The sequence below is a fragment of the Opisthocomus hoazin genome, chromosome 3 (assembly GCF_030867145.1).
Source record: "Opisthocomus hoazin isolate bOpiHoa1 chromosome 3, bOpiHoa1.hap1, whole genome shotgun sequence".
Taxonomy (NCBI): domain Eukaryota; kingdom Metazoa; phylum Chordata; class Aves; order Opisthocomiformes; family Opisthocomidae; genus Opisthocomus; species Opisthocomus hoazin.
In genome coordinates, this window is record NC_134416.1 from 70,942,264 (window position 1) to 70,968,722 (window position 26,459).

Below are 26,459 nucleotides of genomic sequence, written 5' to 3' on the forward strand. Positions count from 1 at the left end.
AAAACCCCACCGAACTGGGAGTTAAGGAAGGAATCCCAGCGGCCGCTCAGCCTCCCGGTGAAGCCCCGCACGGAAGGCTCCGGCGCGGGGAGGGAGGTGCGGCTGCACCACACGAGGGACCCGCACCGGGCAGAGGGGAGCGGAGGGTGGGGGCAGCGGGAAGCCCTCGTCCGGAGGCAGTGAGGGGAGCTGGGGCCGCGCCGGGCATCCCGCGGGCGGGGAGGGACCCCGTCCCCGTCCCTCTCAGCTCTTCGGGAGAGCCGGGCCGGGCGCGGGCAGGTGCACCCCACCGGGGGGTTGGGGAGGGGGGGGGCCGGGGGGTGTGCCCGGCTCGGCTCCCCCCCCACTCCGCGGCCGGTGCCGGCGCCGCCGCAGCGCCCTCTGCCGGCGGCGGGGGGTGACGGCGGCGGTGCGGGGATCGCGTGCGAGCGGCTCGCCCTGTCGCTCGGCCGCCCGCCCGCCACCTGAATCACGAGGGAAGCGGCGGCCGAGCCGCGCATCCTCCCCGCCCCCGGCGCCCTCCGTCCCGCTCCCAGCGCCGCCGCCGCTCCCGCCGCCTCCGCCCCGCCGCCGCCGCGCCCGCTCTGCCCCGCGGCCGGGGGAGGGGGGCTGCTCCTCGCCCGGAGAAACTTTGCGCCCCCGGGGGTCGTGGCGGGGACCGTGGGGTAAGTGAGCCGTCGCATCCCGGGAGCGGGCAGTTGAGGCTTCGGCCCGGGCTTTGCGGGGGGACCGCGTCCCCGCCGGCCCCCGGGCGGGGGATGCCCGGGGTGCTGCCCCGCCGGCGGAGACCGGGGCGGGGGGGGGGGCTCTGCCGGGGCCCCTCGGCCAAATCTGCCCTCACGCACCCCCGTCCGCTGATGCCGCGGGACACCCCGGGGCGGGGGGGACGGGGACGGCGAGAGGAATAAAAGTTTGGCGTCGCCAGTTCGGAGCCCCTGGTGCCGCGGCTGGGCACGGAGCGGGGCGGGCGCGCCGCGGGGGTCTCAGTGCTTCCCCCCCGAAACCCGCGCGTTCCCGCGGCCGGGCGCGCCCCCGGGCCGGCAGCGCTGGGCGCCCCTCGGTTCGACGGGCCGGGGGGCAGGGAGCGGAGCGAGGGGGCGAAGCGTGCGCCCGGGGTCGGGCTGGTTTTCTGACTTTGCGCGACTTTGTTTGGCGAACAGGGATTTGGTGCGTCTGCGGGTGAAGCTGTAGTTTGGTGTCTTTATTAAAGAATATCACAAACAGCATAAAACCAAGTTATATCACGTAAAAACCCCTTTTTTTATGCCCCGAAGACGGGCACAAGCAATATTTGTGCGTCATTTAGCGAGTTTCTAGGAGATAGGCTATTAAGACCAAAAAAAAAACACAAACAAACAAAAAAAAGAAACAAAACCCGCTAGAAAAAAACCTAAGAAATATGCTTGATGTTGTTTGGTAGTTGGAGGTTTCATAAAGACGACTGGGACGGGATTTAAATAAAACCGACTGATCTGGTTGGGCTCAGAAGTAGTCTGTTGAGAAGAATGTTGATGCACATATGTTTGGAGCAGATAAAATAAAACAGTTTTCCTTTATGAACCGTGGAGAGTGTTGTTATCCAGGGCTAAGACTAAATCGTCGCATTTAAGCGAGAGACTTAACGACTGACGAGATCAAATTCACTGGCAAAACGCTCGGTTAATTTACAACCGAGAGCAAGAATTTATTTCCGTGAAAAACAAAGTACCCAACACCGCCGATGTTCCGAACCAGAAGGAGTTACTGGCTAAGGTCTGGGCAGTAACTTCGACGCCGGGGCTGCTGCCAGCGCTCCCTGCCTGGGCACGGGCTGAGACAGCGCTCGCTTTTCACCGCCGCGTCCACCGCGTCTCTGCATCGGTACATACGTTTGCGACAACCTGTTTTGTTTTTTTTTTGCTGGTGGTTGGCTGTAAAAGCGTGTTCGGGCGTTCTCCGGTCTGGAGGGAGAGGACTGGGTTTCCAGGGGCTGCGTTGGGCTGGTGTGTGAACCCCTCTGCAAGCCCCCGGCTCCGCAGCCCGTCGGGTCAAGGTGTACCGAGGGGGACGGTTTTGGCGGGGAAACGGAACACTTGCATGCAGAAAAGCTGGGTTGTTTCAAGAATTTTTATTCCACATGGGCTGTGGGAGGGGGAGGTACGTTATTACCTCGACTTCCCATCGATTCGGATCTCTGCCTGGGGTTCCTCGGGAGGAAGCGCGGTGCCAGGCCCTGTTTGCAGCGCGGATGCTTATGAAAACCAGCTAGCTGGCCTAATAGCGATGCATCGGTTTCAGAGTATAAACGGGTTTAAACTCCACTGTGGAGGATTTAGTAGTCAGAAATTATTTTTCCATTATATTGCCTTTCTGCAGGTATACTTAAAAGTATGGTAAAGACGCTTTTGGTGTCAGGAGCTACCCGTACGTAGCTGAACTAGACCAAGACTTGGTACAGCTCTTGCTGTGGTGTTTTTAAGGGATTCGGTTCAACCCAAGACCCCACGAAACGTGGGGGCTCTGCTGTTGAATAACCAAGGTCCGGTGCCAAATCTTTCCTTAATATTCCTGGTAATTACTGCTGACTCATGCTGACATGTGAGTTCAATTAGCCCCAACTGGAATGTAAAGGATGTGGGAGTGTCTCTTTGTGCCCAGAGACAGCTAGGACAAAGCAGATTTTGGAGGAAAATTTAAGGATTTGCCAAGTTTGGGTAGGAAGTGTCAGCCAGGCTGTTTTTTTTACAGAAATGTTTGAATAACCAATAAAGCTGTGTCCCGGGAAGGGGGTGAGTTTGGAGAACGTGGGCTTGTCTTCACTATGGAATAACTGGAGTCCTAACTCAGACGTTGCTTCTAATTTGACTCGTGTCCACACACACAAACTCGTCGCTGAAGAGTGGTGATGTTTTCAATTTGAGTTGGCTTACCCATGAGGAATAAGCTATAGCTCAGATGATAACCACAATTCATCAACTGCTAACACAATCTGCCCGAACCGCACAAGTGCGATTTTCCTCAGCTCTGGCTGCTCCCGCTTGAACGGGGTTACCTGGGCAGCTGGCAGTGCCTGCCTGCTTCCCTGGTACAGGCAGCGTGACGGTGTCATCGGTTGGGCCATGAGGTAAGCAACGGGACGTTTGTCAACGGGAATGTTCCCACGCGAGCGCTGCCTGACTTGCTGAGTTTGTGACGGCTCGCTGGTGGTGGTCACCACGCGGCCGTGGCGAGCAGGACAGAAGGACTTGGCAGCGCTCACCTGTGCTCCGAATGGGGCACGGCTGCAATCAGAGGTGAAAAGCAGAAAATTGTCTTTGCCCCGGAAGTTCGTTTCCTGTCAGCTACCAGCTGGTACGAGAAGGTCGGTTATATGTCAAAGATATATGCTAATATATATAAAAATATATATAAAAATTAATCCAGCTGTACTTTGCTAGCAGAAGCAAGAGCTGCTGCTTTGGGAGAAACAGTTCTGTTGTTGGCCCTCTACGCAAATCACTACTGGGAAAAGCGGACCAGGATTTCCACAAACATCTTGAGGTCAAAGCAAAGAAGGTGGACACAAGAGCAAACATGCAGCCTTAAGCGTACCAAGCGGATGCTTTTTTTAGGAGGAAGATGACCCTAATGCGGACTCCTGGGTCTGCACGAAGACTGAAAATTTCAGGGTGCTGTGCAAGAAATTGTGACTAAGTTAGGGACCAGCTGAACGTCCTGAGACAGAAATGCTTTAGGAGTACGTCTCTGTCAGTCCAGAGCTCCCACAGGGTTGTTGGCGGTCATTTTGGATTTAGTTCCACTTACCTTCAGAGCAGTGATCTTTGAGGTTTCTATAGCATTTGAGGCTGTGTTGTCCTGTTGTGAAGATAAAAAATACATGGGTAGCTGCAGAACTTCAGTGGGTGTACTTACACGATTGTACAGGTGGGACGGACAAAATATAGGTGCTGCCACCACAATGCCAACTAAATGCACCCCAAATACTTACAAACCCCTGAGGTCCCTCATGCCTGTGCGTGATGCGACCGTTTCAGTGTGGACAAGGTAGGATCTGCTCACTTGGGTGCAATCCTCAGGTGCGCAGGCTGCAATCGCAAGAAACCCAGTGTATCTCTTTCACCTTTGCTGTTGAAACCTTATTCTGGATCTTACCCTTCCCCTCTGGTAGGTGCCCTCCGGTACGCAGCAGCAGGGCCAGTGCAGGATGGTGGTGTAAAATTGTGCGAGGTGGTTGTGCTCAGCAGCCTGTGTCGGTGGAACACCTCTGACATGAGCGTCTGCGAGCAAAGCCCTTAGTCTGTACCCGGGTACTTGCTGGATGACGAGGTCGCTTTGGGCTGGACCTCACTGCCTGCGATTTGGAATCAAGGCTGCATCTGCAGACAACGAATAAATACTTTGCCTGATGCTGCCTGTTAAGCCGGGACTGCGAAGCGTGTTGCTTGCAATCGCGTATTTGACCTGCCCTGTGACTGCAGTGGTGCCCGGTGCACCAGAGCTATCGCTTTAGATTCAACAGCAATATCCGTGCGTGCGTTAAATATATTAAACATTTATTCTTTACTCTTAAATTTTGTTTGTATTGATGCTAAATGGCGGTCATTTCAGTAGGCTTAGCTTGCTGGAAACATGTGCTAACGTAAAATCGAATTTTGTCACTCGTTAGGACTGTAAAAATCCACCATTAGTGGATTTCTTCCTCTTCTGTAACGCTGGAGCAGAGACAGAGTGAAGTTGAATACGTGGCAGTTTTGGGGTCATCGTCTCGCTTTCCCGGGAGCTGTTTGCTGCATTTGGTAGTACACTGATCCCTGGGAGTCAGGATGCTGAGTAGCCGCTCAAACTTTTTCCTTTGCTCAAACTCCAAATATTATGCTCTCACCTCGCAGTCACGGCAGCATTGTTTGGAAAGCGGGCTCTTCTTGGCCTCGTTGTCTTTCACAGGGATTTGCTTCTCCAACATATGTTTTTCTGATGTCTGGGAACTCCTAGTGCACTTGTCAGCTGGAGTCTTCCTCTCCTTGTCCTCAGATGAGGAATCCTTCCACAAACACTGCGTTTTCTTCCTGTTTCGGGCCATTTCTAGAGAAGCAGAATTTGTTGGGGTTGTTCTGTGGGCGAAGAATACGGGTGCTAGAGGTTTCGGAGGGGTATCTATTGAGAAGGCTGTCATTCAGGCTGGGACTCCGCAGCGGGCTGTCAGAGCTGTTCCCTGCTTCATGAGCGGCTCGAAGGACGGGTGCGAGCATTTGGGCATTCAGCCTGCAGATGTCACCAAGCTGAAACGGGCGTCAGGCACCCTGGAAGACGAGAGGCAAATTCAGAGTGATTTTTGATGGTTACAACCTCCAGAAAACTGAGCAGGATGTGGGTCTGTAATGTTTTGTGCAAAAGTTTCTCTTCCGTCAGGAATAAATCACGTACTCAAATACAGCACGGGGAATGGCTGGCTAGGCAACACCAGCTGAGGAGAAAAGGAGATGGAAATCTGGTGGATCACAAACTAAACGTGAGTCAGTAGCACTGCACTGTTGTGAAAATGGTGTGTAAAAATGGGACTGTAAAAATAGGAGCTTTTTTTCTAAGATACATGAAAAATCTTTTCGTCCTACTCAGCCCCGGTGGGTCCTTAGCTGGAATATTGTGCTTGTTTGGGAGCATGGTACTTGAGAAAAAATGCAGACAGAAGTAAGCGTCCAGGGGAGAGCGCAGGAATGATCAGATACGTAAAAAACATACAAGAAAATATTAAAATAATTGTTTGGTTTAGAGATGAGTAAAGGGAAAAAAGTTAAAAATCTTTCAAATTCTACAGGGTTAGCTGGAAAGTTAGTTTGAACTTAAACTGCTGTTTAATTTCATGTCAGCTGGGGCAAGAAATTATCATCATACATTGCAGTAAGGAAAATATAGGTTCAGATGCTTAAGAAAAATTTTGTGACTTTAGTAACAGTTAAATGCTAGAATAAAAATCTCTGGTGTGCTCACAAAAACTATATTCAGAATAAGCAGCTTTTGGGAGTGGTTTAACAGCTGTGTTGTTACAGTTATGATGGCCTAAGCATGTAAGAATGGAAAAGACTAGAAAGATGTGGCGCTTTTTTATTATATCAATTGGTTTAGCTCGAAAAAACAGACAGGGCTTTCATGCTCAGAAGCCATCTCTCCAGTCTGAAACCTCTGAATGGTTTTGGTACAGCTGCTTCTGTATGAAGCAGGGAAGGATGTTCTGTGTGATCACTTGAGGGTCCTTACAGCCCCGTCTGCAAAGATGTAACGATAGACAAAATCTTTCTGTCTTGGGATAGATGGGTGTTCTGGGACTGGGGAGGGAAGGCATGCTATAAAGGCAGATAAAAGAGCTCTCCCCTACCCTGCAACTGGGGAGATTCCCTAAGAATTTCACTCCATGAAAAATTCCTGTTTATTGCTTTTCAGGAGTGGATGAGAATCAGTAAACATTAAACTGGCTGCTTTATTAGTGTCAGGTGGTTTTGGATGGTAGCAAATGCTTTATGATAAATTATATTGTGGTAGGATGTATCCATAAAACACTTGCTGTTTTATCTTACAGAGCAAAAAAATTCTGGGTGTTTTGAAGGCAAGAGGTCAAATTTTCTCCCACCTCTTGCCCTAATTGTATGAAGTGAAATACTTGCATCATTACTTGTTTATGAAAGTTACATTTAATTCTTTTTAAAAAAACCTACAAATACGTGATGAAAAATGTAATGAGCACACAGAAAATACTACTGCTGGGGTTATTAATGAGAATGAATTTGTATATGTTGAAGACTTTTGGGTAGTAATAGATATAAATAGTATTAGAAGACATAGTTGTACTGCAGGCAACTTGCAAATGTATTTAGACATATTTTTCCCTCTGGAGACGTGTCTCTAAAACAGTAAAAATATTTGCAATAGAAAGAGGCCAAAATTATCAAATAAGGAACAAAAAAAGGTAAGATACGTCTATAGACTTCAGAAACAGAGTGGGAATATGTATGTTGCAGTGCTCACAAAGGAGAAATTCACGTTCCTGGAGAGGAAATCGTATACTTACGTATCCGTAGTTAAGGACCTGCAGTAAATTTGAGTACGTATCCGAACCAGGGTGCTGGAGTAGTGCCTTGTCAGCGTAGCAGACAAAACTAGCCAGCCTTTCAACCAGTATAACTTGTTTAGCTACTTTTATAATCTCAAAAATAGTAGCACCATCAGGTTTTATTTTTACTTTCGTCTTCAGATCCTGTCTCTGAAAGAACAGGGACTTTTGAGTTTTCAGTCTGGTTGTCATGTACTTCATTAAACTGAGGACTTGCAAGAACTGAGCAAAACCTTGACAACTGGCACGCCAGCCTGGCTCTCGGTGTGCGTTTCTAAACCTGCTTCTTTCAAATGCTGCAGCATTTCTTACTCTGGGAGCAAAAACATTTTAAAAGACTGAATTGCAGTGATAACAATAATAACAATGTCAATTTAAGTGCCAAGCTAGCAGAACTTGCTCGGTTCTAGGAGAAGATATTTCATGTTTCATTACAATTTTTCCCTGCATTCCCATTTTCCATCTCAAGCTTTGAGAAAAACACCTTCCTTTCACTCTGAAAGTTTTTGGAGTTTTTTTTCTGTGGATCTTCAGAGATCTAAGCTCTGCTGAACCTCCGTTACGGGGCTCTTGGCACTTCATCCTCTGCTTCTCGCTTTCTTCCAGTGAGTGACTGAGGAGGAGGAACACAGAAGAGCAAAGCCAGGAGAATAGGATTGCATCTTCCCAACAAGCTGATGTTACATCTAGGTTTATAAATCGTTTTTCTCCCTGCTCTCCTACTCTTACACGCACACATTTCATAATAACTTTTATAATAACAAAGATGTCAGTCCCCATTTTGTTGGCCTTAGATTTAGCCCTCTTTTGCTTCTTTTCTTGGGGAAAATGCTGTGCTGTGTTCTCCTGGTGTCACAGAGGCTCCTCTGAGGACAGGCTGTGCCTCTGAGCCAGAGACAGCCACTTCTTTCTCTTTCCACACTGTCTCTGGTGATACAGAAATACACAAATATATGAGATATATATAAAATACATACATGAAAAAATAGATATACAAAATATATGAGCTGTCACATATTTTTACTCCTGTTTTGCACTGAAGTGCAACTAAAACCTTTTAAGAAGCCTTTTGTGGAAAAGAAGAGGCGAGTCGGGGTAATGGGAGTACAGTTATGGTGTATGGCAGACTTTTTCGAAAGACTTGGAACCGGATCTTGGCCCATTCGCAGGCGGGGATCACCAGCTTACTGGCTACTGTGGAAAGTCTCCCTGATTTTGATAAACAATCCTTTCCTGAGAAAAATTCCGTTTAAGTTAGTTCCGTTTTGGCTTTATGGTAGAAAACTCCTGAAAATGGTTCCTAGTGTTTCTCTTTTTCTGTCTCAGCGGTTCAGTCCTCTGATCTATCCGTAGCCTCCTTTTGTGTACCTCAGGGTTTCTCATCACGCTGATAGCATTTGCTCCAAAATTGCACCATGCTTCTTGTTTGGCGTGGTGGATGCAGGATGATAAATAGTCTTCTCAAAGATCATTTTTCTAGTATTTCAAAGAGAACCCCAAACCCCAGACAATCAAAGCTTGATGAATTGACAAGCAGGGTGTTAAAACTTAGGTGACTGGGAGAGCAACACTGGGAATGCTGGTGAACTTACAAGAGGGTTTGGAGGACTGGCATAGCTTCGTAGTTCATAGTTGCATTTGCAACCTGTGGCTGGTTCTGTGACTCAAAGTGTGATGTCTAGTCCACCCCATCACAGCGGTTTATGGGTGCGGGAACATGGACCACCTTGTGGCGGAGCAAGGGAGTGGGGCGTGAGGATAAAACAAGGCAAAAAGCAGCCAGTGCAGGGCCACATGTGTCTTGTGAAAAAAGTGACACAACCCATTCGAAGTGGTAGTTATCCTTTTTATCTAAGGGCATTTATCCCTCACAGTTGCAGAGTAGTGTAGACAAGCTAATGAACTAGACAAACTTTACAAACTGATTAGCTCTAGCAGCCTTATCATGACAGCAGAGAGCTAAATCTGTGCAGAACCTATCTGAAAAGTTATATATACACTTGATAAACATACCCGAGTTGTTAGCCTCTACTGAGCCCTGTGTTGCCAGCGTAAAGCTGCTCCCAGAACCTGGACTAGCTATAGGTTGAACGCAGCTGAACTAAGGCCCTGCTACACTACACATCAATGGCAGAAATATTTCATTGTCCTATCTTACTGTGTTTAGTCAAATTTGCTATGGAAATGATGCTTATGCTTTCACAGTGTCTGCTTTTCAGTCTCCAGAAGTTACTTATCTTGACCTGTTAGGTAGATTCCAGCAAACATAACACAGGGACAGAGATCTCAAAGATATTATGTTCCTGAGAGTTTAAAGGTGAAACACGCTGCAGTAATGTCCCTACTGAGGGCAAGATTGCTATGTGAGATTGCGTGTCTTGTTAATCTTCAAATAATCCATGTGATTCAGACAATATCTTAAATCCCCCAGCTGCAGCCAAACTTTTCGTCGCTGCTCACACCTTGTTATGGAAAGGGCAGTCCAGCTGCAGCCGCAACCCGGCATTCTTCTCAGATGGTCTGTGGCAAACACAACGGAGGACCAAAGTCAAGCCTGGCAGTAAGAGATGTCACTCCACTGACTAGAAAGGATTGTACAGACATATGACCAATCTGACTTTCTTGTGTGGTTTTGTATGTGCTATGGTCCGTATCCTTCCTGAAGTGACACAGTGCACATGTTGGAAGTTCTAAAAACAGCTTAATTTAAAAAAAACCACCAAACCCTGGATGTAAGCTTTTAAAAAAAGTTATTTACATCCTCGAAGCTCAAAAAAATTCTCCTTGAACTTAATTTTGGGCTTTCTTATATAAACAAATAAAGGATGGCTGATGAGATAATTTAGTCCCCAAATGAACTTGTTTGTGAGGGAAGAATAGTGACTGAAATTATTGTTCTGCTGAAGATTCCTGAAGAGTGTAGCTGCACACCCACCCTGTAGCAAAGGGCTGCCATATTTCGAAGTCAGACGCTTGCAAATTAGGAAACCCGGGAGTTAAAGATGAAACGTGAATTCCTCACCTATGTGGGCAGGCACTAAACTCGATCTCATATACTAGAAATAGAAATTACGTATTTTTTTTTTTATTATCCTCCTTCACCTTGTGGTCCCAGCTCTGTACTGTGCACTGTTCAAACCCTGTGCACAGTGCTATTATTTTTGTCACAGACTATTCTGTGATAATTGTGACTCTAAGTACATCAAAACCAGCGCTGAATTAAACTTTATTATACTGCTGAGACATATGGTCTTATTAGTAGAGATACGTCTGAAAGATGTATTCCCATTTACTCAATGCTGGGCACTCAGGGGGTGATTTTTCAGAAGACGCAGCCTTTGGTGTGTGTTCGTTCAGAGAGCGGTTCTGGGTGCCTTCGGCTGCGGCACTGAGCGCTCGTCACTTGTACAAATCAGACCACAGCTCCCAGAAAACAGGGGCTGACGCCTCTGATGTCACTGGCGTCACGCAGCCCTCGTTCCTGCTGCCCCCGCACAGCCCTCGCTTCCTCCCCTCAGCTCTCTGAGCGGGGCGGGGGTCTGGCTCTGCGTGCTCTGCCTTCTGCCCGTAACGCAGGCAGCGATGGCAAAGGAGCCTGAAGGAGATCTGGGCAGTAGGTAGATGCAGGCCACCTAATTTCTGGCAAAAATCCCGAATTTTGGGTGGTTGCTTTGAAGTCCTAATGATAATTCAAAAGCAGTGCTTCCCAGTGGTCCCCTTCTGCAGTGTTACGAAGCACAGCGTCTGTCTGCAGGTCTTAGGGATGCTGAGGCTCAGGACCGCGAACAGTCTGCTTCTGTCTCCTGCCTGCCTCATCCCAGTCTGCCTCCCAGTCCTTCCCATGGCCGATCCGTTATTCCCATGCCTTATATTTGGAGTCCCTTGTTTCTGGGCTGCAGCGGCTGGAGCAGGGAGAGCACACCAGGACGGCGAGGAACAGCGCGAGGGAAAGCCTGGCTCTGCCTCTGCGGCTCCGAGGGGAGGCACGTAAAGCGCAGGGGGCTGCATACGTATAGTGCGGATGCCTGTAGGAGGAATGAAGGGGATGACGTGTGCTCAGCTCAGGCAGAAATTATAGATAACTGTCAGACCACAATAAGTCTCCTGAGCACACGCGAACTGGATTTTTTCTCAGAAGCTCCAGACATAGCCAAATTCGTACCTATTTTCTTTCAAGGAAGTTAAAGAGAGATTTTGTATATGCCATGTTGGACCACCTTAGATGTGCTGTAAGCTCAGCATATGCTCCTTGGTACTTGCAGAACACCCTCAGTAAGTCAAGCATTATATACGTTTTCATTAGTCAGCTAACATTTCTAACAGCTCTTCAGGTCTGTGAATTAACCTTCTTCCTTTTTCACTGGAGAGAAGATGGAGGCTGAAAAGTAAATTTTAGGGCAGAAAGAGCCACTGTAATCTTGTTTTGATCTCATGGACGGTCAGACATCCTTAAACAAATCCTTCGCCACACAGGTCTAATAGTTTTGCTAAGAAAAAAAGTCTTGATTAAAAAAAATGCTCAGTGATAGAGAGTCCTCTACAGTCCTGCGTAAATTATTTTAATAGGTATCCTTATTTATTTCTAGTTTGAATTTAATTAGCCTCAAATTCTGGAAATTGGATCTTGCTAGAATTAGCTTGATCTCTGTCACGGAATGTTTGTTTCTTACTTAATGTAGTTACTTCTTGTGAGGAAGTTCTCTGTTGCAGTTCTTCATGATAACCCAAACAGTTTGTGCTCCTGGACTCTGACTGCAGGACTTGTTTTCTCAGCCTTTAATCATTTTTGTGACTCTTTGCTCCAGTTTCTCTTGAAGTGTGGCTGCTTCTAGACACAGTATTGCAAGCTATTTGCGAAGATGATACGTCCAAAGCCGTTATCATATTTTCTCCTAAAACATGACTGTTCATCAGAAGCAAAGCGTGTGGCAGAAACGTGCTAATCACAATTAATTTAGTGACAGCAGGCAGGTAGATTTCTGTTCCACTGGTTAGCCATCACGAGTGGAAGTCCAGCCGCTGCCTCCCCGGGCAGAAGCAGCACACAATCCTGCCGAACCCTGAGCCATACTCCAGCACCATCCCCTTCTCGCTTTGCCAGTGACGCTGCGCCGCGGTCCTGCAGTGCAGCGGAGTGAGAACACAGCTTCCTTATGCCCAGGCTGCCTGTGCGAAACCTGCGCCGCTTCGGAGCTGCGGTCTGCACAGCCCCTTGGTGCAGTTCAGGCATTGAATGTGTGGTATGTGATCACATTCGGGTGGGAAATGATTCATAAAACTTATTGAAAGGAGAGATCATTGGATAATGTAATTTGATCTCCTATAGCTATCAAAGCTACCAGTTTTTTTTTTCTGAGTATACCTGCATCCAGCCCAACTGCTTGTATTTAATTTAAGCATGCCTCCTGTTAGGGTAAAGTGTACATTACAGAGAGACAGCTAACTGATTTCAAGACAGCAGGATCCCTTAAATCCCTTGTAGCTTGCACCAGTGTTTAAATACTCACAATGTTACAGATTAATGCCTTGTTTCTTATTTGGAGTATCTGGCTTCAGCTTCACTTTCTAAGTTCTTGCTATGTTTCAGATTAAAATAATTCAGCACCCATATCTTCCCCATGAAAGTATTTCACTTTACTCAAGTCACTTATTTCTTTTTTCTCTGCAAGGCAGTTTCTTCAGCCTGTGAGCATTTTTTTTAACTTCTTTCCTTGCCCCTTCCGATTCCTAACATTATTTGAAAAAACACTTACGTGGGAACTGTACGTTCTGTTCCAGCATCACTCTCGTCATATCTCATATCTGCAAACAGAGGTAAAATCACTTCACTTGGGTCAGCAACCGCATTAGCTGCCTTTGCGGCAGATCCTCCCTGGGAGCTCAGGGTATGGATTGTATTTTTTTTTCACTTTGATCCCTAATTCCTTTCAAGAATCACTGGCATTTCAGGATGCAGTCGCTATTCAGTAGCACTGACGTGCATTCCCTGTTCTGAGATGCGAGTGTTTGCATTTGGCGGTATTAAAATGCATTGTGAATAAACAGAAACAGCCTGCCGGGCACTCCAGATCGCTCTGTTTTGCTGCATCTTCAGCGTTATTTACCACCCTTCTAAATCCGTATAACTTCGCAAGTGTTATCACCAATGGCTTTGTATTGAACCTTGATGCCTGCAAGATCTTTATAGAAACCTTTCTACTTAGCAGGGGTTTCTCAAGAATTACTCCTCTTTTTCTTTTGGATCTGTCACTTGAAAAATTCTGTACTTACTGAAACTGTGCTCTATAATGCTTCATGGTAGCTTTTTAAAATCAGAATGTTGTGCTGCGAAGTTGAATGATTTACTAACAGAAGGGAATTCCATTATCAGCTAGAGGTGATAACTTCTCAGTAAGCTAGTTCCACTCCAAAGAGCATGATATGCCATAGGATTCTGCTAAGTGATGTCATTCATCTTTATTACCAACTTTTCTGGTATTTTGCTTGGGATGGATGTCAGTCTCACCATCCGGTGGTTAGCTGGATCATTATGTTTCCCTGCTCTGAAGACTGTCATAGAGCAGCTGTCTTTCAGTCCTTTGGATTTCCCCAGTGTTCAGAGATTCATTATGACCTAATGTCAGCAGCGATTAAAAGCGTCTGACATAAGAAAGTGAACGATCGAAGCCCACATCTGCCCTTTCCCAGCAATTCTGTTCTTTTCAGTCCTAGCTATCCTCCTCCTGCAGCTCCTCAAGCCTGTGAGCCCCCTCTCCTGCTGCTGGAGGGGTGGAAGGCTGCAGCTTTGGGTTCATCTTTGTCCTCCCTCAAACAGGGGCAGAGCACGTGAGGACTCTCAAGTGTTACAGGGAGAAGGAGAAAGAGAAAGGAAAGTGAAAGGCAAGAGCATGATTGTCTTGGGCAGCCCAGTGCTGGCCCCCCAACTTCTTCCTGTTACTCACGTACGAGGCTGGTGGGCTGGTAGGGGAAGGAGCCCTCAGCCTCCTGCAGCAGTGGAGATGGCTGTTCTGTCCCAGCAGTGGAGAGGAGAGCTCACAAATGATCAACGAGGGCATGGTCCAGGCAGGGCCATGAATACATGCCCTTCAGCTTTCAGAAGAAACGTTTTCTTGGTCTATGGTTCTGTGCAGCTCAACAACTTGAAGTGCTGTTTTCAGCCATATTTTTAGAATCACTAGCTGGGAGCCTTCTGACTTCATTTTTATTCCTGTACATTCATTCTGAAACTCATTTTATTTGCATAGCACTGTTGGCATTAGTGGTAGTAGCAGAAGCACCTCTTGGTTGTACGCATACCTAGGATGTTGGTGTTCAGCTGCTGAGGCAGTACTTCATACGATGTTGCTGTGGTAACCCCTTGTCCTCATTCTGTAGAAAGTTCCTGTAGAAAGCCTGAGGAGTGCATGTTTTATTCTCATTTGATGCAATTGCATGATTCTCCTTCTTTTCAGAGACCTGAAATAAATCTGTTGAGCACTCTTGCTGTCTGTGCAGTTCTAACATACAGCTATCTCCATCTAATAAGCACTGTACACACTTTTTTAGACTTCTTTTGTTCATAATATTGTTCTAAAAAGCATACTATCTTTTCTCTTCAGTGCTGCAACTTGTGAATTTTCCTTTGGGCCTTTATCTTTCTTAAGCAACGTTTTGCACTTCATAAATTCTAGCTCATATTGTTTGCTGTTTATTTCCTGGTTTTCAGTTGTTTGAATGCTGAGGTCTTTTAATTTATTTCTGTTTTCTGTTACATATTCATCAACTGAACCAGAATGGGTTTTAAAACAAGGTGGTCCTTTTGGGAAACCGAATGAACTCTTTAACTTTCAGTTTTCTGTTGAATTATGCTGTCCAAGTCTTTCTCCTCCTTGTAATTTTGCTCATGAAGGCAAGAGAAGGGAAGTCTAGCATGTGACACTGTTCTGAAACACAAACTATGAGTCATAGAATTACATTTTGGACAGGAAGGACTCAGAACACAATAGTATTGCAATATAAAGAAAATACCTTTTAATGTAAGGTCTCACAAGAAACTGCAGCAATTCTTTCAGCATCTTCACACCATTTCAACTTCACACTGGAGCAGACAACCCGTCAGGGTAGATGAAATCTTAAAAACTGGCAGACTCTTGCAAAAAAAGAGCTTGTAGACTAGCCTTACCTGACAAGGTCTTTGAAGGTGGCAAGAAGGCTGTGGGAGAAACAAATTTGCTTAACCTGGAGCAGTATTTGTTGCACCGTGTCTTATCCCCATAGACTTTGGCCAAGCAGTTCATCCATCTAATTTCACATGAAATTGTCCCAGTAATAGTGAGAAGAACTGGTCTGTATATTTCTGGAAGAACTCTATACCTGACACCACACTGATTGGAGAATGGCTGGTGTTTCCACCATCAGCTACTGACCTGTTTGTCTGATCTCTATACTACGCATCATTTTAGAATGAATTTTCAGGGAAGGAACCATTAATGGCTGTGGTTAGTTCTGTAATGGAATAAAAATGGAACGTAGATTTAGATTTTGACAAAGTAACCTGATAGCTTTCCATTGATACCATAACTGATTTTCCAAACTACGGAACTGGATCAACAACACGTGCTAAAAGCAAAATGACTGATCAGGAGGGAAAGTACAAGGAGAGTTCCTCAGCTATCAGTTTGGAGACGATCATATTTTTACCAAGCAATTCCATGCAAAACCGGGAGTGTACCAATAAACTTAGTTGCTTGCACCATCAATACAGAAGAAGATACAATTCTCACACAACAAAAATGAACTGGAGGTTAATTGTGTGAGTGGGATGGCCAGGCACTTGGGCACTAAAAGTTATATTTCCTCCATCAATTGTACATTTATTTGTTGTAAGTTGTACATAAAGACAGAGAACTGTGCATATTAGGTGACCACAGGATGACTGTGAGCTGTGAATTTGATAATGGCTATGAAAAAGGAAAATGCAGTCACACAAATATCACAGGAGATAATTCCAATAAATAAATAATGGTTTGTCAATAAATATGTATATGTATGTATGAAATACTTGTAGACTTTACTTAATGTACGGCGCATGATTATGTTTACCCATGAGACAGATTGATTGAAATTAGACAATAAAGGCTCCAAAGATGATGAGAAGAATAAAGTGTTTGTAACATGAGAGGGCAATAAAAGAGTTTGGGTTGTCCTAGAGTAGAAAAATGAAGGCTGACTGAAGATGTGGCTGATATTTAAAAATACGCCAATGAGTAAACACAACGGAGGAGGAAGAGCTATTTAAACTAAAAGACAATGTTGGCAGAAGAACAAATGGGCATAAAATGACCATGAACAAATTTAAGTTGGAAAGCAAAAGGTTTCTAGTTATCAGAAAGCTGTCTTTCAATGAAAAGCAAAGCTCCTCTAAACAGTTTTAAATGAAGTTCAGTAAGTTTATGATTTGCATTACATGATATAGGTGTCTTCAATATCTTGGGATTTGATTCAGTGACATAGAAGGTCCTCTTAAGTATTACACAAAGCAGCAAATACTCTTGAGATACAGTAACCTCTCAGGCAGCACGTACCCACTGTTGAACAGCATGCAGCAAGACTGAAATACTCTTTCAGACACAAAATCAAGAGACTTTGATAACTGGCTAATGTCCAGAAGGTTTAAACAGCCTGAATGCAGAGCTTACAATATCTCCAAGGCTAACGTGCTCAAACAGAGAGATAATAAGGTTTAATTTTGTCTGAAAATTGTCACCTCCATAAGCACTACATTGGGTCCTAGCACTAACCACAACACTGTGTGTCACTTCTTGAGCTGCCGACAGATATACTTTCAGTCTTTAAAAATGAGGATGTGAGGACCTGGAAAAATGCTGATTTGAATAATTGCATCCTACTTATCACAGTGTCAGTAAGGGAAGGCAACACTCCTGTGTATTTAAAAAGCTGTGAAATCCTCCCTGCAGAAGATGATGGGTAGTGTTGTTAATTCTTATTTATTTGTTTAGCTGAATTTAAAATTGAGCCTAGAAGGAAAAAAAATTAATTTTGGATATCAAGTAAACAGGATGTATTTTATACCCATTTTTATACTGCGTATAGTATGCTTAATTTGAAAAAATGACAGTTGAATATAAACATCAATATTCTAATAATATTAACGTAGGAAATTGGAATAAGCCTTAAGCTTCTATCTTAACTAATGCCACTGTGCTTTTTAGTGTCGTTGAATGCCACACTCCAGGAACAAACATTTTCTTTGGTTGAGCTTTCTCGGTGCTGTCATTTTGTACAGCGGTATGAAAGACAGAAACCTCTACACTAAGAAACCTGTTCCTTTTGTTTTTCAGCATCAAAACAATGATACCTCCGGGGGAATGCCTATATGCTGGGAGGAAAAGGAGGAAACCCATTCAGAAACAGTTAAGTATCATATTCATCAGGAGGCATCTCCCTCTGAATGTACATGCTAGAAACGAGGTGGAAGGAGCGAGTCCCTCCTGCAGTCTGCCGACGCAGGATAGACCTAACCACCTCTTTCTCTGCAGCGAGAAACCCCTGGTCGGGAGTCTGGCTCTTCATGGTTAAGACAGGCTCTAGAAAGGATGCCTGAGCATGGGTCAAACCGTCCTTACGCATCGCTGAGTGCCCCAGGAGGAGGCCAGTGGTGGTTGTGGTGCGTACCGCAGTGTGCTGCCATGACGAGTGGAGAGGGACAGCGCTTTTTCACAAGCAGAAGATACTGGGGGGGCTAAATGTCAGCTGGGCGATGGACCAGAGGGGTGGCTGCCACTGCCGCCTGTTCAAGGAGCCTTTTGGGAAGCGGTGTGTCGAGCTGCACCAGTGCGCTGACACTGCACTCCCCCCTTCCCCCTTCCTTGGCTCAGTCTTGCTTGGGGCATCGCTAGGTCCAACATGTGCGAGCCTGGAAAGTGGGTCAGTTCAGCCAACTGAAAAAGCAGACTGGTGACTCACTTTTTGCATAAAGAGCACATCATTTTCAAACCGCTATTTACTATGAAATCACTTTCATTAGGAGGAAAAGGGGAAAGGAATTGTATGTGTGAATGCAAAGCAGAAAAAGAAAAAAAGCAATGGGGAGTTGTTACTACAAGATGCTTGAAATGGGAGGGGAAAAAGTTTGCTATCACTCAAATGTAAAAAGATTTCCAGATGCCATAAACCACGCTGTGAAATGAAGCTTTTTAGGATAATCATCCCATATCTTCTGTGTTGCACTTGATTACATGGTTATGAAACACACATTTTTCACTGTGTTAAAATTATAAGCTAGCACTGGTGGCCTTCACAGACAATTTAAGGATGAGAAGGTAACTAAAATAGATTTCCCTATTTTCAGTTGTTCAGAACTGCTAAAAATAACCCACTTGGCTTAAAATTGTATATATTGGTCTGAAGTCAAAGGGGAGTTTCTCAGAATGTTTGAGTGAAATCTGTTGATTTTGTTTGGATTTTGGAGAGTTTTCACAAATGAACCACTTTTTCCCACTTAAAAAATGATTTCTTTTACTGTAAAATACATCATAGGTGACAATTTCAATAGACAAAGATAATGACAGAAGAAAATTATTCTTGCTGCAAAACCTGAGTATTAAATCCAAAATGTATGTAATATTTCTGCACTGCTGTTCAAGTATGGATGTGGATATTTAACTCTGTCACTGCATGAGGTATGGAACTGCTCCAGTACATGAAATTACCTCTGTGCAGAACTGTTTATGAATCATAGCTTTTGTGAGAAAAGGAGAGTTGCAGTTGCTTTGACAGACATTAAGCTTCATGTTTGGAGCATATGTACTAGCTAGAAGAACTTCTCTCAGAGATGACTTCTAGATAAATGCAATGGCTAAGAATACTTGTTAACAAAAAATGTAAATGTCCTCAGGAGCTTTTTATGAAGTTCTGGCTTCAACAAAATCAGAGCAAATTCTCACTGAACTGGACGGAGCCAAGTTCTCACCTTGTGAGCCATCATCAGTAATGCTACTTGAAAATAGATTTGCTATGAGATTCCAGTACAGATACCTAAGCATGAGCTTATCCAACCAGGACATAAACAATTTTGATCAAGAGACTTGCCTTTGGTTAAAATAGAAGGAATCATATGCTTTGGATTATCAGACTATTGAGTTCCCCCACTGGAGACAGTCCTCTGTTTTCTGTGGTTGGTTACTTATCGCTTGCTGAGGATGATTTCTCAGTTCCTAGCAACACTGGTCTCTTCCTCAAACCTTGTCTGTTTGTGGGCTTGGTCTCTGGTAGAGCCTTTCCTGTGCTCATTCCCTCACTCGGGGACTTCCTAACTCTGAAGGCCCAAGACCGACTGGCTGACGGAGCTCCTTTCATGGTCTCTGTCCTTCAGTCGTGCAGACCTTACTGACAGTTCAGGACTCCAGGGTATCCTTACTGTTATGCTGCGTCAAAGCATTTATCTTGAATTTAGAGGGGTAGACATTGAACAGTATATTTAATCATGATTTTGATCCATGTCATACTATTTCTGTTACAACCTTTTCTATCTTGTTTGATAGCACAGCACATTTTTCTCTATGGCCTTTTTCTACTTCCCCCTCTGTCATTCCGATAATGAACCATGGTAGATGCTGTCACCTGTTCTGGGAGTGGTATTTGTTCAGCTGAAAAACCTAATTTTTCACAGGAAAACAGTTGATGGGAATTCTTTTTCTAGTCCTAATAATGAATCCACTAATAGCCTCTAGAAATTTAACTTTCTTTTGACAAAAGAATAAGTGAGCTCGGGTGCTAGTCTGAGCAGGATACTTGTATTTCTGTAGGGATTAATGGATTAGTCCTTTTGAAGGCCAGGATTCAGAGGACAGAGGAGCAGTTTTCCCCTTTGCAGAACAACTGGGATATTTGTGCCTGCCCATATTCAGTGCATCCCGAGGCCAACTCCTTGCCTCTCCATCAGATTTTTATGCTTAGGCTGTCAAGCCAGGTGATGACCCTTCGGCTGGCTTTTAATTCAGGATGTCGATGGGTTTTCAGGCACAGAAATTCTATTCTGAGGTAGTTTCACAGAATAGTGATGAAAATGTATGAAGAAGCTCCATTGGAGAACACAGAGACCCACAAGACTGGGGAAGAATGTGTGGGAAAACTTGTTTTACCAGGAAGACCTAATATGTTTCAGTCTTTTTCTCTACATAGAACTAGGAGAGACCATCTTCTTTAGGGTGTCATTCTTCAGACAATAGACGGGGTTCAAGTTCTACTTTTACACATGTAAATAAATAAAAAACCCTAGCTGTCCTCCTTTTTCCCTGGAAAGCTTCCAAACAAGCCCCATCAAATGTGGTCTACATGAAAGAATTTTGGGTTTTATGGAACCAGTTCAAACACCTGGAGCTCAGACTGATTGAAAGATTACCATCAGATATGTTTTGCAGCCAGAGAACCAGAGTTTTGACTAAAGGAAATGTTTTTTACCAAGTGTTTGTTTCCTGTGGAAAGCTAACATTTTACTGGTAATTCAAGCATGTGAAAACTAAACAGATCTTGTTTTTAACCTCAGACTAAAATCGCTGTGCTGAAATTATTACTTACACTAGCAGTGCTAAGGCAACACTTCAGGACAGTCACCATTTGAGAGCTTCAGCCACTTCTTTGTCTCAAGCCCTGGCATCTTGTAAAACTCTCTCCCTCCACAAAACGTTTCTTGTAATGTTTTACAGCTGTCTAAAGGCAAGCTACAGCTGCCCCAGCTCTGACTGTACCTATAACTCCTCCAGACTGCCCACTTCAGCCAGAACTGTGCCAGTGCCAGGGTAAACAGAGACCTCAGGAGGTGCAGCTCTCTCCTACTTCCTGGTTCTCGTTTTAGGGCCCTCTGTGGCGTAGCCCTTCCTCTTACTTGGTATCACACTGTCCTACCTCTCCTCTGCTCTGCCAGCGTGATGTCTTCTTGACCGTCAGTTCTGCTTTCTCCTTTCCTCACTGCGAAGACCCAGAAGAGGTAGAAGGTGGCAAAGGGCCCCCTTTCCTTTGCGCAGCTTGCTCTCAGGTGGTCCTTTTCGCTCGTAGGAGATGGTGAGCATCTACACACCTACAGCTGGCAGCGGAACTCAGCTCTGCGGGGATACCTGTGCAATGCCCACGCACAGCTCAGCGCCCGCCGGTCAGCACGTTGGTGATAACCATCTCGCTGTTACTTTGCACTCACCCTATCTGTTGCATCTCATGGTCTCTTCTCTTCCCTTTCCCTTCTTACTGAAAGCTTGCTATCGTAGTAAATGATTAGATTTTTCTGTTTCAGTCATCTGCTGGTTGAACACTTCAGCACACTTGAAAAACTTACTCACGGTTTGCTTTTCATTCACTGTGTAGGGCTCCCTCAGAGGGTGGCCATCAGCAGGCAGAGCTGTAGCTGCAGGAAATTCCTCGGCGGGCTCGCCAAACTGGTTTACTCTAGTGGCAGTCGGTTGGTCTGTGTGTCATGGGCACTCTGAATCGTGAAAGCGCAAATGACTCAATGCCTTGCGTACCACCAAAACAGAAAATGTTCTCTGCGCCAGCTCCCACACTCAGCTCCCACCAAACAGGAGCTGGTGATACGGGTCCTGTACAGGTACAAGGGCTTGTTACTGCAGAGCAGAATTGGGACGGTTTAACAACGCAAAGAAGGGAATGCCAGCTTTATTGTTTTAATTACAGGTGCTACTTTACTGTAGTAGAGTAAAAGAGATATCGTAGAGTGAGTGCTATGTCTCTGTTCAGACCTGATTTACACGGTTTGAGAATCCCTGTTTTAAGGCAGACGTAACAAGCACCATCTACTTTCAGCTCAAAATAAGGGCTAGAATTTCCATTTGCTTCAAAACAGCGCATTGAAGAATTTCCCTGCCTGCCCTTTTCTGTTTATGGATAGCTAAGCTAGCCTTTCCATGGAACTTGCATTGTTTTAAATCGCATCCACTTGGCACCTGATTACCATTTACATCAAGCCCCTGTTTGTTTGGATTCACTCCCTTACTGAATCATTTCCTTGAGTTTTCAGGAAGACTCTGTCCTGAACTTTCTCCTGTAGGCTTTTTACACCATTCCTTGCAATCTCCAGGAACTCCATCTTTACACTCAGTACAAATGCAGTCCACGTATTTGCTGAAGCCCTACCTCGCTGGCATAGAGCAGTCACTATTTTACATGGTAAATAGGCTTGAACAATTTCCATTTCTATTCCGTGTTAGTCTTGACAATTTTTACCCCTTGAACTCATCAGTTCGATTTTCTTTATGGGAATTAATTTTTTCCACCCTAAATTGCTTCCTTGCTTCAGCTCAGTTGTCAGATACAAAGAGCAATTAATAAAAGCTGATGTTCTTTAGCTTCTACTGAACTATAGGTTATATTCCCACAGAATTACTGCTCTCCATGGGTCAGACATCCTTTTGGTGTCATAGTAAGAATGGATGAGCTTCAGAGTTTCCTCCCCCCAAATTAGTACCCAATATGTACACCTTTTTTTGAAAAACAGCTAACTCTGGAAAAGTAAAAAAAAAGAGTATTCCTTCTTTGTTGATTGCATTATTTGTTGCACATTTGCTCTTTCTAATAGAAGAAAGTTATTTATTCATCCCAGTCAACAAAATCTTCCCCATGTCTTTGAAAGCAACTCGTCTTATTATTGAAGGGCCAGTTTTGGTAATTTTGAATGAAAAAGCAGAAATTATATGTTTTCACTGACACCTACCTCAAACAGTTTTTCATTTGTTCTGTCCATCAATGTTGTTCTGTTAAAGCGAACTGAAGACTCGTAAAAGTAGCAATGAATTTTTCATACCTGGTTTGATTTAGGAGATTTTCAATTAGCAGCAAAGTCAGCAATCACATGCACAAAACATTGATTTTTTAAAAAAATAATTCCTAAACGCAACATTTTTCTCCTAACTACAGTTACAGTAAGTTAAGATTACACTTATAAGAAGGGAACACTCCAAGTATGTTATAATTTAACCCTTTAACCACCTTGTGAAATGCTAATACTCAAAATCAAAATTATGATTGAAAAATACAGTAAATGTGTGCAGTGTGGAAATGCAGTGGTAAAGTGCTACAGATAATTAGTTTTATTCTGATTCTCCACTGGAGCATCAGCTAAGCTACATAAGGTTATGATCCTTGCTCTTAGGTGAAAGTGGAAATTGCTGGCACACCTGTATTTTCCTTGCCTACCATTTCTCATTCTTGAGTACTTTTCCCTCTTTCCGCCTTGATTTTTCTCTCAATGTCTCTTATTCTGGAGAAAGTGCCTCAGGAGGAATGTGGTGATATGCTGCAGTAAGCACTTGAACATGGGCATTACAAGAGCAAGTGGAGGACCAGCAGACACAGCACTCAGTCCCCTGGGCGATGCTGGCTCAGCTACACCGCTGGGCAGCTGTACTGCCTCTGAGATCATGAATCCGTGCAGTTTACGGCTCCCGTGGCCTGTGGCTCATTCCTGGATAGCTTGCTTGACAACTGCTGGGTCCAGCAATGGCTGTCTGCTGGAGCTAACCACCTTCTCAGACTTACCACTCAGGTCTTGTTGCTTAATTGGCAAGTCTGTCCTTCAGCACTGACCATTCCTTGCTGTCCTGCTGGAAATCAGGTTCCCATGACTGTGTGCAAGAGCACCAGTTTTTCCTTTTCTCCCTCTTGAGAACAGCATCTTACATGTTCTGTGAGAAGAGTATCAGTGGACACCCCAAAACTGAGCTTCCTCATTCGTGATGCATTTCGTCTTAACGCATTTTCGCAACAGCTTTTCGGAGGCATGTAGTCCTGTTCACTGCATGAGAGGGACATGAAATGGGGATGGAATAGGAATGCTTGGCCTGGAAATCCGAGTAACATTAGTCTTTACATTTTGGGAGGAACATCAATGTTCTTAAGAGAGAAACCAAATTCTTATAATCGTTTTTACTGACATAGGAAGGCAAATGTAAGAATGTTCAGATGATTTTTAAGCTTGAGGAAAGAACATCTCTTCACCTTGCTTCCCATACTTTTAAAAATAATATCTAAAGACAGGCTCTTTTCTTAATTATCTCCTGACTCACAGGCAAACTTTGAGTCATTAATTGGAGGGCACTAAGATGCTTTGAATTAATACAGTGGGCATTGAATAGGTTCATGCATTAGTTGTAGTAATTTTCCTCTGCTGTTCTGACCCTGCTTTGTACAACATAGATAAGAAATCGTTTTTCCTGGTATTCACTGAAACATGAAGATAGTGCCCATTCCCCTAAGGTGAGAAGGTCCTGAGTGAGAGTATCAGTTCTTCATCTTTCTTCCACTGGGCAGATGTGAAAAGAGAGGCCAAAGTCCATGTCTTTGCACAATGGCAAATGCGCAATGGTAAATCTCTTTTTGGCAGGGTGTAGATACTTTAAAGATTTTCATAGAAGCAAGGTTAAATATGCCAGTTATCAACTAATTGCAGACAGTGTCTCGGTCTCCAGTTGTACTGTCTGGAGGTAAAACAGGTAATCGAAAATGTGTTCTCCACCACAGAAGGCCTGCGGTTGGGAATGAAAAATCGAATCCTTCGAAGAGACACAGGGACCGTCTGAACGCGGAACTGGACCATCTGGCCAGCCTCCTGCCTTTTCCACCTGACATCATATCGAAGCTGGACAAACTGTCCGTCTTGCGCCTCAGTGTCAGCTATCTCCGAGTCAAAAGTTTCTTTCAAGGTAGGCCTCTTTAAGTTATCAATATCCCATTAAAAGTCTCCCTCTAATTTATTGCTGCTTTGTACTAATCCTGAGTAAAATTAACAAGCAGTATTGTATTGATAAAGGAATAAAAAAAAAGATCTGCTGTTGAACTTATTTTGTGCGTGGGGTGCTGAGTTGGAAATTTCGTGCATTTCCTCCTATGCCATTTGCGTGTTTTTCACCAAATAGTGGGATAACCCCCATCCTTCCCCGGCAGGCTTTAGGAAAAGCAAAAATATGGCTGTAAAATCCCAAAAGTGGCAAAGAGGCTTGGGGCAGATGTAATACCTGTAGATACTTTGAACTTCCTTTCTGGAGCTGTTGTCGTGCGTGTTTGCAGTGTCTGTTTGGATATGGTATGGAAGTCAAGCAAGGACAGTATTACCTGTGTTTGCTGTATGCCAAGAGGAAATGGGCTTGCCTGAAAGGCCAGAATGATCGCTTGCTTTCAGGAGAAGTGAGATCTCAGGTTTAAAGTGTTGACTAAAGATATAGTAGGCTGCGCTTTGTTTTTGTAGCTGTCTGGCACACTGCACAACGAAAGCCAAATGGGCACGTTCAGATGCACATAATAAGAATTCTTCTAAATTTGCAGACAGTTTTAGTTTCTTCTGTTGCTGAGGAGTTCACAAGAGCAAAATCCAGTTTAGGGATTTAACAATGAAAATCATCTCTAGAGTTGTTGAAAAGAGAAAAAAAAAAGCCGATTTGAAGGAGTATAGTTGACCAAAACTTATAGGTGGACTGCAGAGATTTTTTTATGGATATTGCTTTTCTTTTACTGCTCTGTACTACTGCTTCCTGTTACTATTCCTTATTATGCACAGTGTGTACAAGGGAACCCTATTTTTTTATTTTGGCTGATACAAAATGAATGTATCATTCTGTATCATTCTGAAGAATGACATCTGTTGGTTGGTTTCTTGCTTTTTTAAATATATTTTAGTATAAAGGAAATGCCAGATTTTGAAGAGGCTTTGGCAGACTGCAGGGCACTTTACAAGCTGACATCACATTACAGATGGTGACATTACTGATAGCAGGAGCCTCCCGTGTCAACTGGGGCAGCTGGCTGCCCAGCCTCCAGCATCCCGCGGTTTACAGAGTGGCTCCCTTTCCCTGTGAACACATACCTGAGTGTTACGGCCCCTTCCTCTGAGCTTTAATTTAATTTCTCTTGGATTCACAAGCAATAAACTGTCTTCAGCTGCCTCTATTGCTGCTCTTCTGCCGGAGTTTCCAAGATCCATTGTCTCCTTTTTTTAAAGGGATGGGATAAAAGGAAAACAAGTAAAGCCAGACTTCATTATTCTGAAATGTTCCATGTTTTGAGAGATTTCATTTAGTTTAATCCCCAAATTGCCTAATTGAGCACATAGTTTGTGTTCCCTTCATTCTTATTTTTAAATGTTTACATCATGAAACTAAGGTTACAGAAAGCATTGTTTATAGTAAAGGAAGGAAACTGTGTGCCATTTTAAGACAAGAGAGCAGGCTGGAGCTTCAAAAGGGTGGAGTGGAGGAGAGGTGAGTGGTGGAAACACAGCTGGGTGAGGAATGGGTGCCGAAGTCTGGGTAAGAGCAGGAGCTGTAGCCTCAGCTTCATGACACGTCATGGTCTACTTCCTTGTAGTTGTGGAGAA

General features: G+C 44.5%; 1 protein-coding gene across 1 annotated transcript in view; it reads left to right on the forward strand.

The window, feature by feature from the left end:
• Positions 1 to 634: 634 nt before the first annotated feature.
• Positions 635 to 26,459, forward strand: part of AHRR (aryl hydrocarbon receptor repressor) — an 86,453-nt gene continuing 60,628 nt past the window's right edge. The window contains exons 1-3 of the mRNA XM_075415289.1: positions 635 to 665; positions 17,425 to 17,496; positions 24,611 to 24,792. Coding sequence (XP_075271404.1) covers positions 17,435 to 17,496; positions 24,611 to 24,792 — 244 coding nt within the window. The 5' untranslated portion in view covers positions 635 to 665; positions 17,425 to 17,434. The remainder of the gene's footprint in view (positions 666 to 17,424; positions 17,497 to 24,610; positions 24,793 to 26,459) is intronic.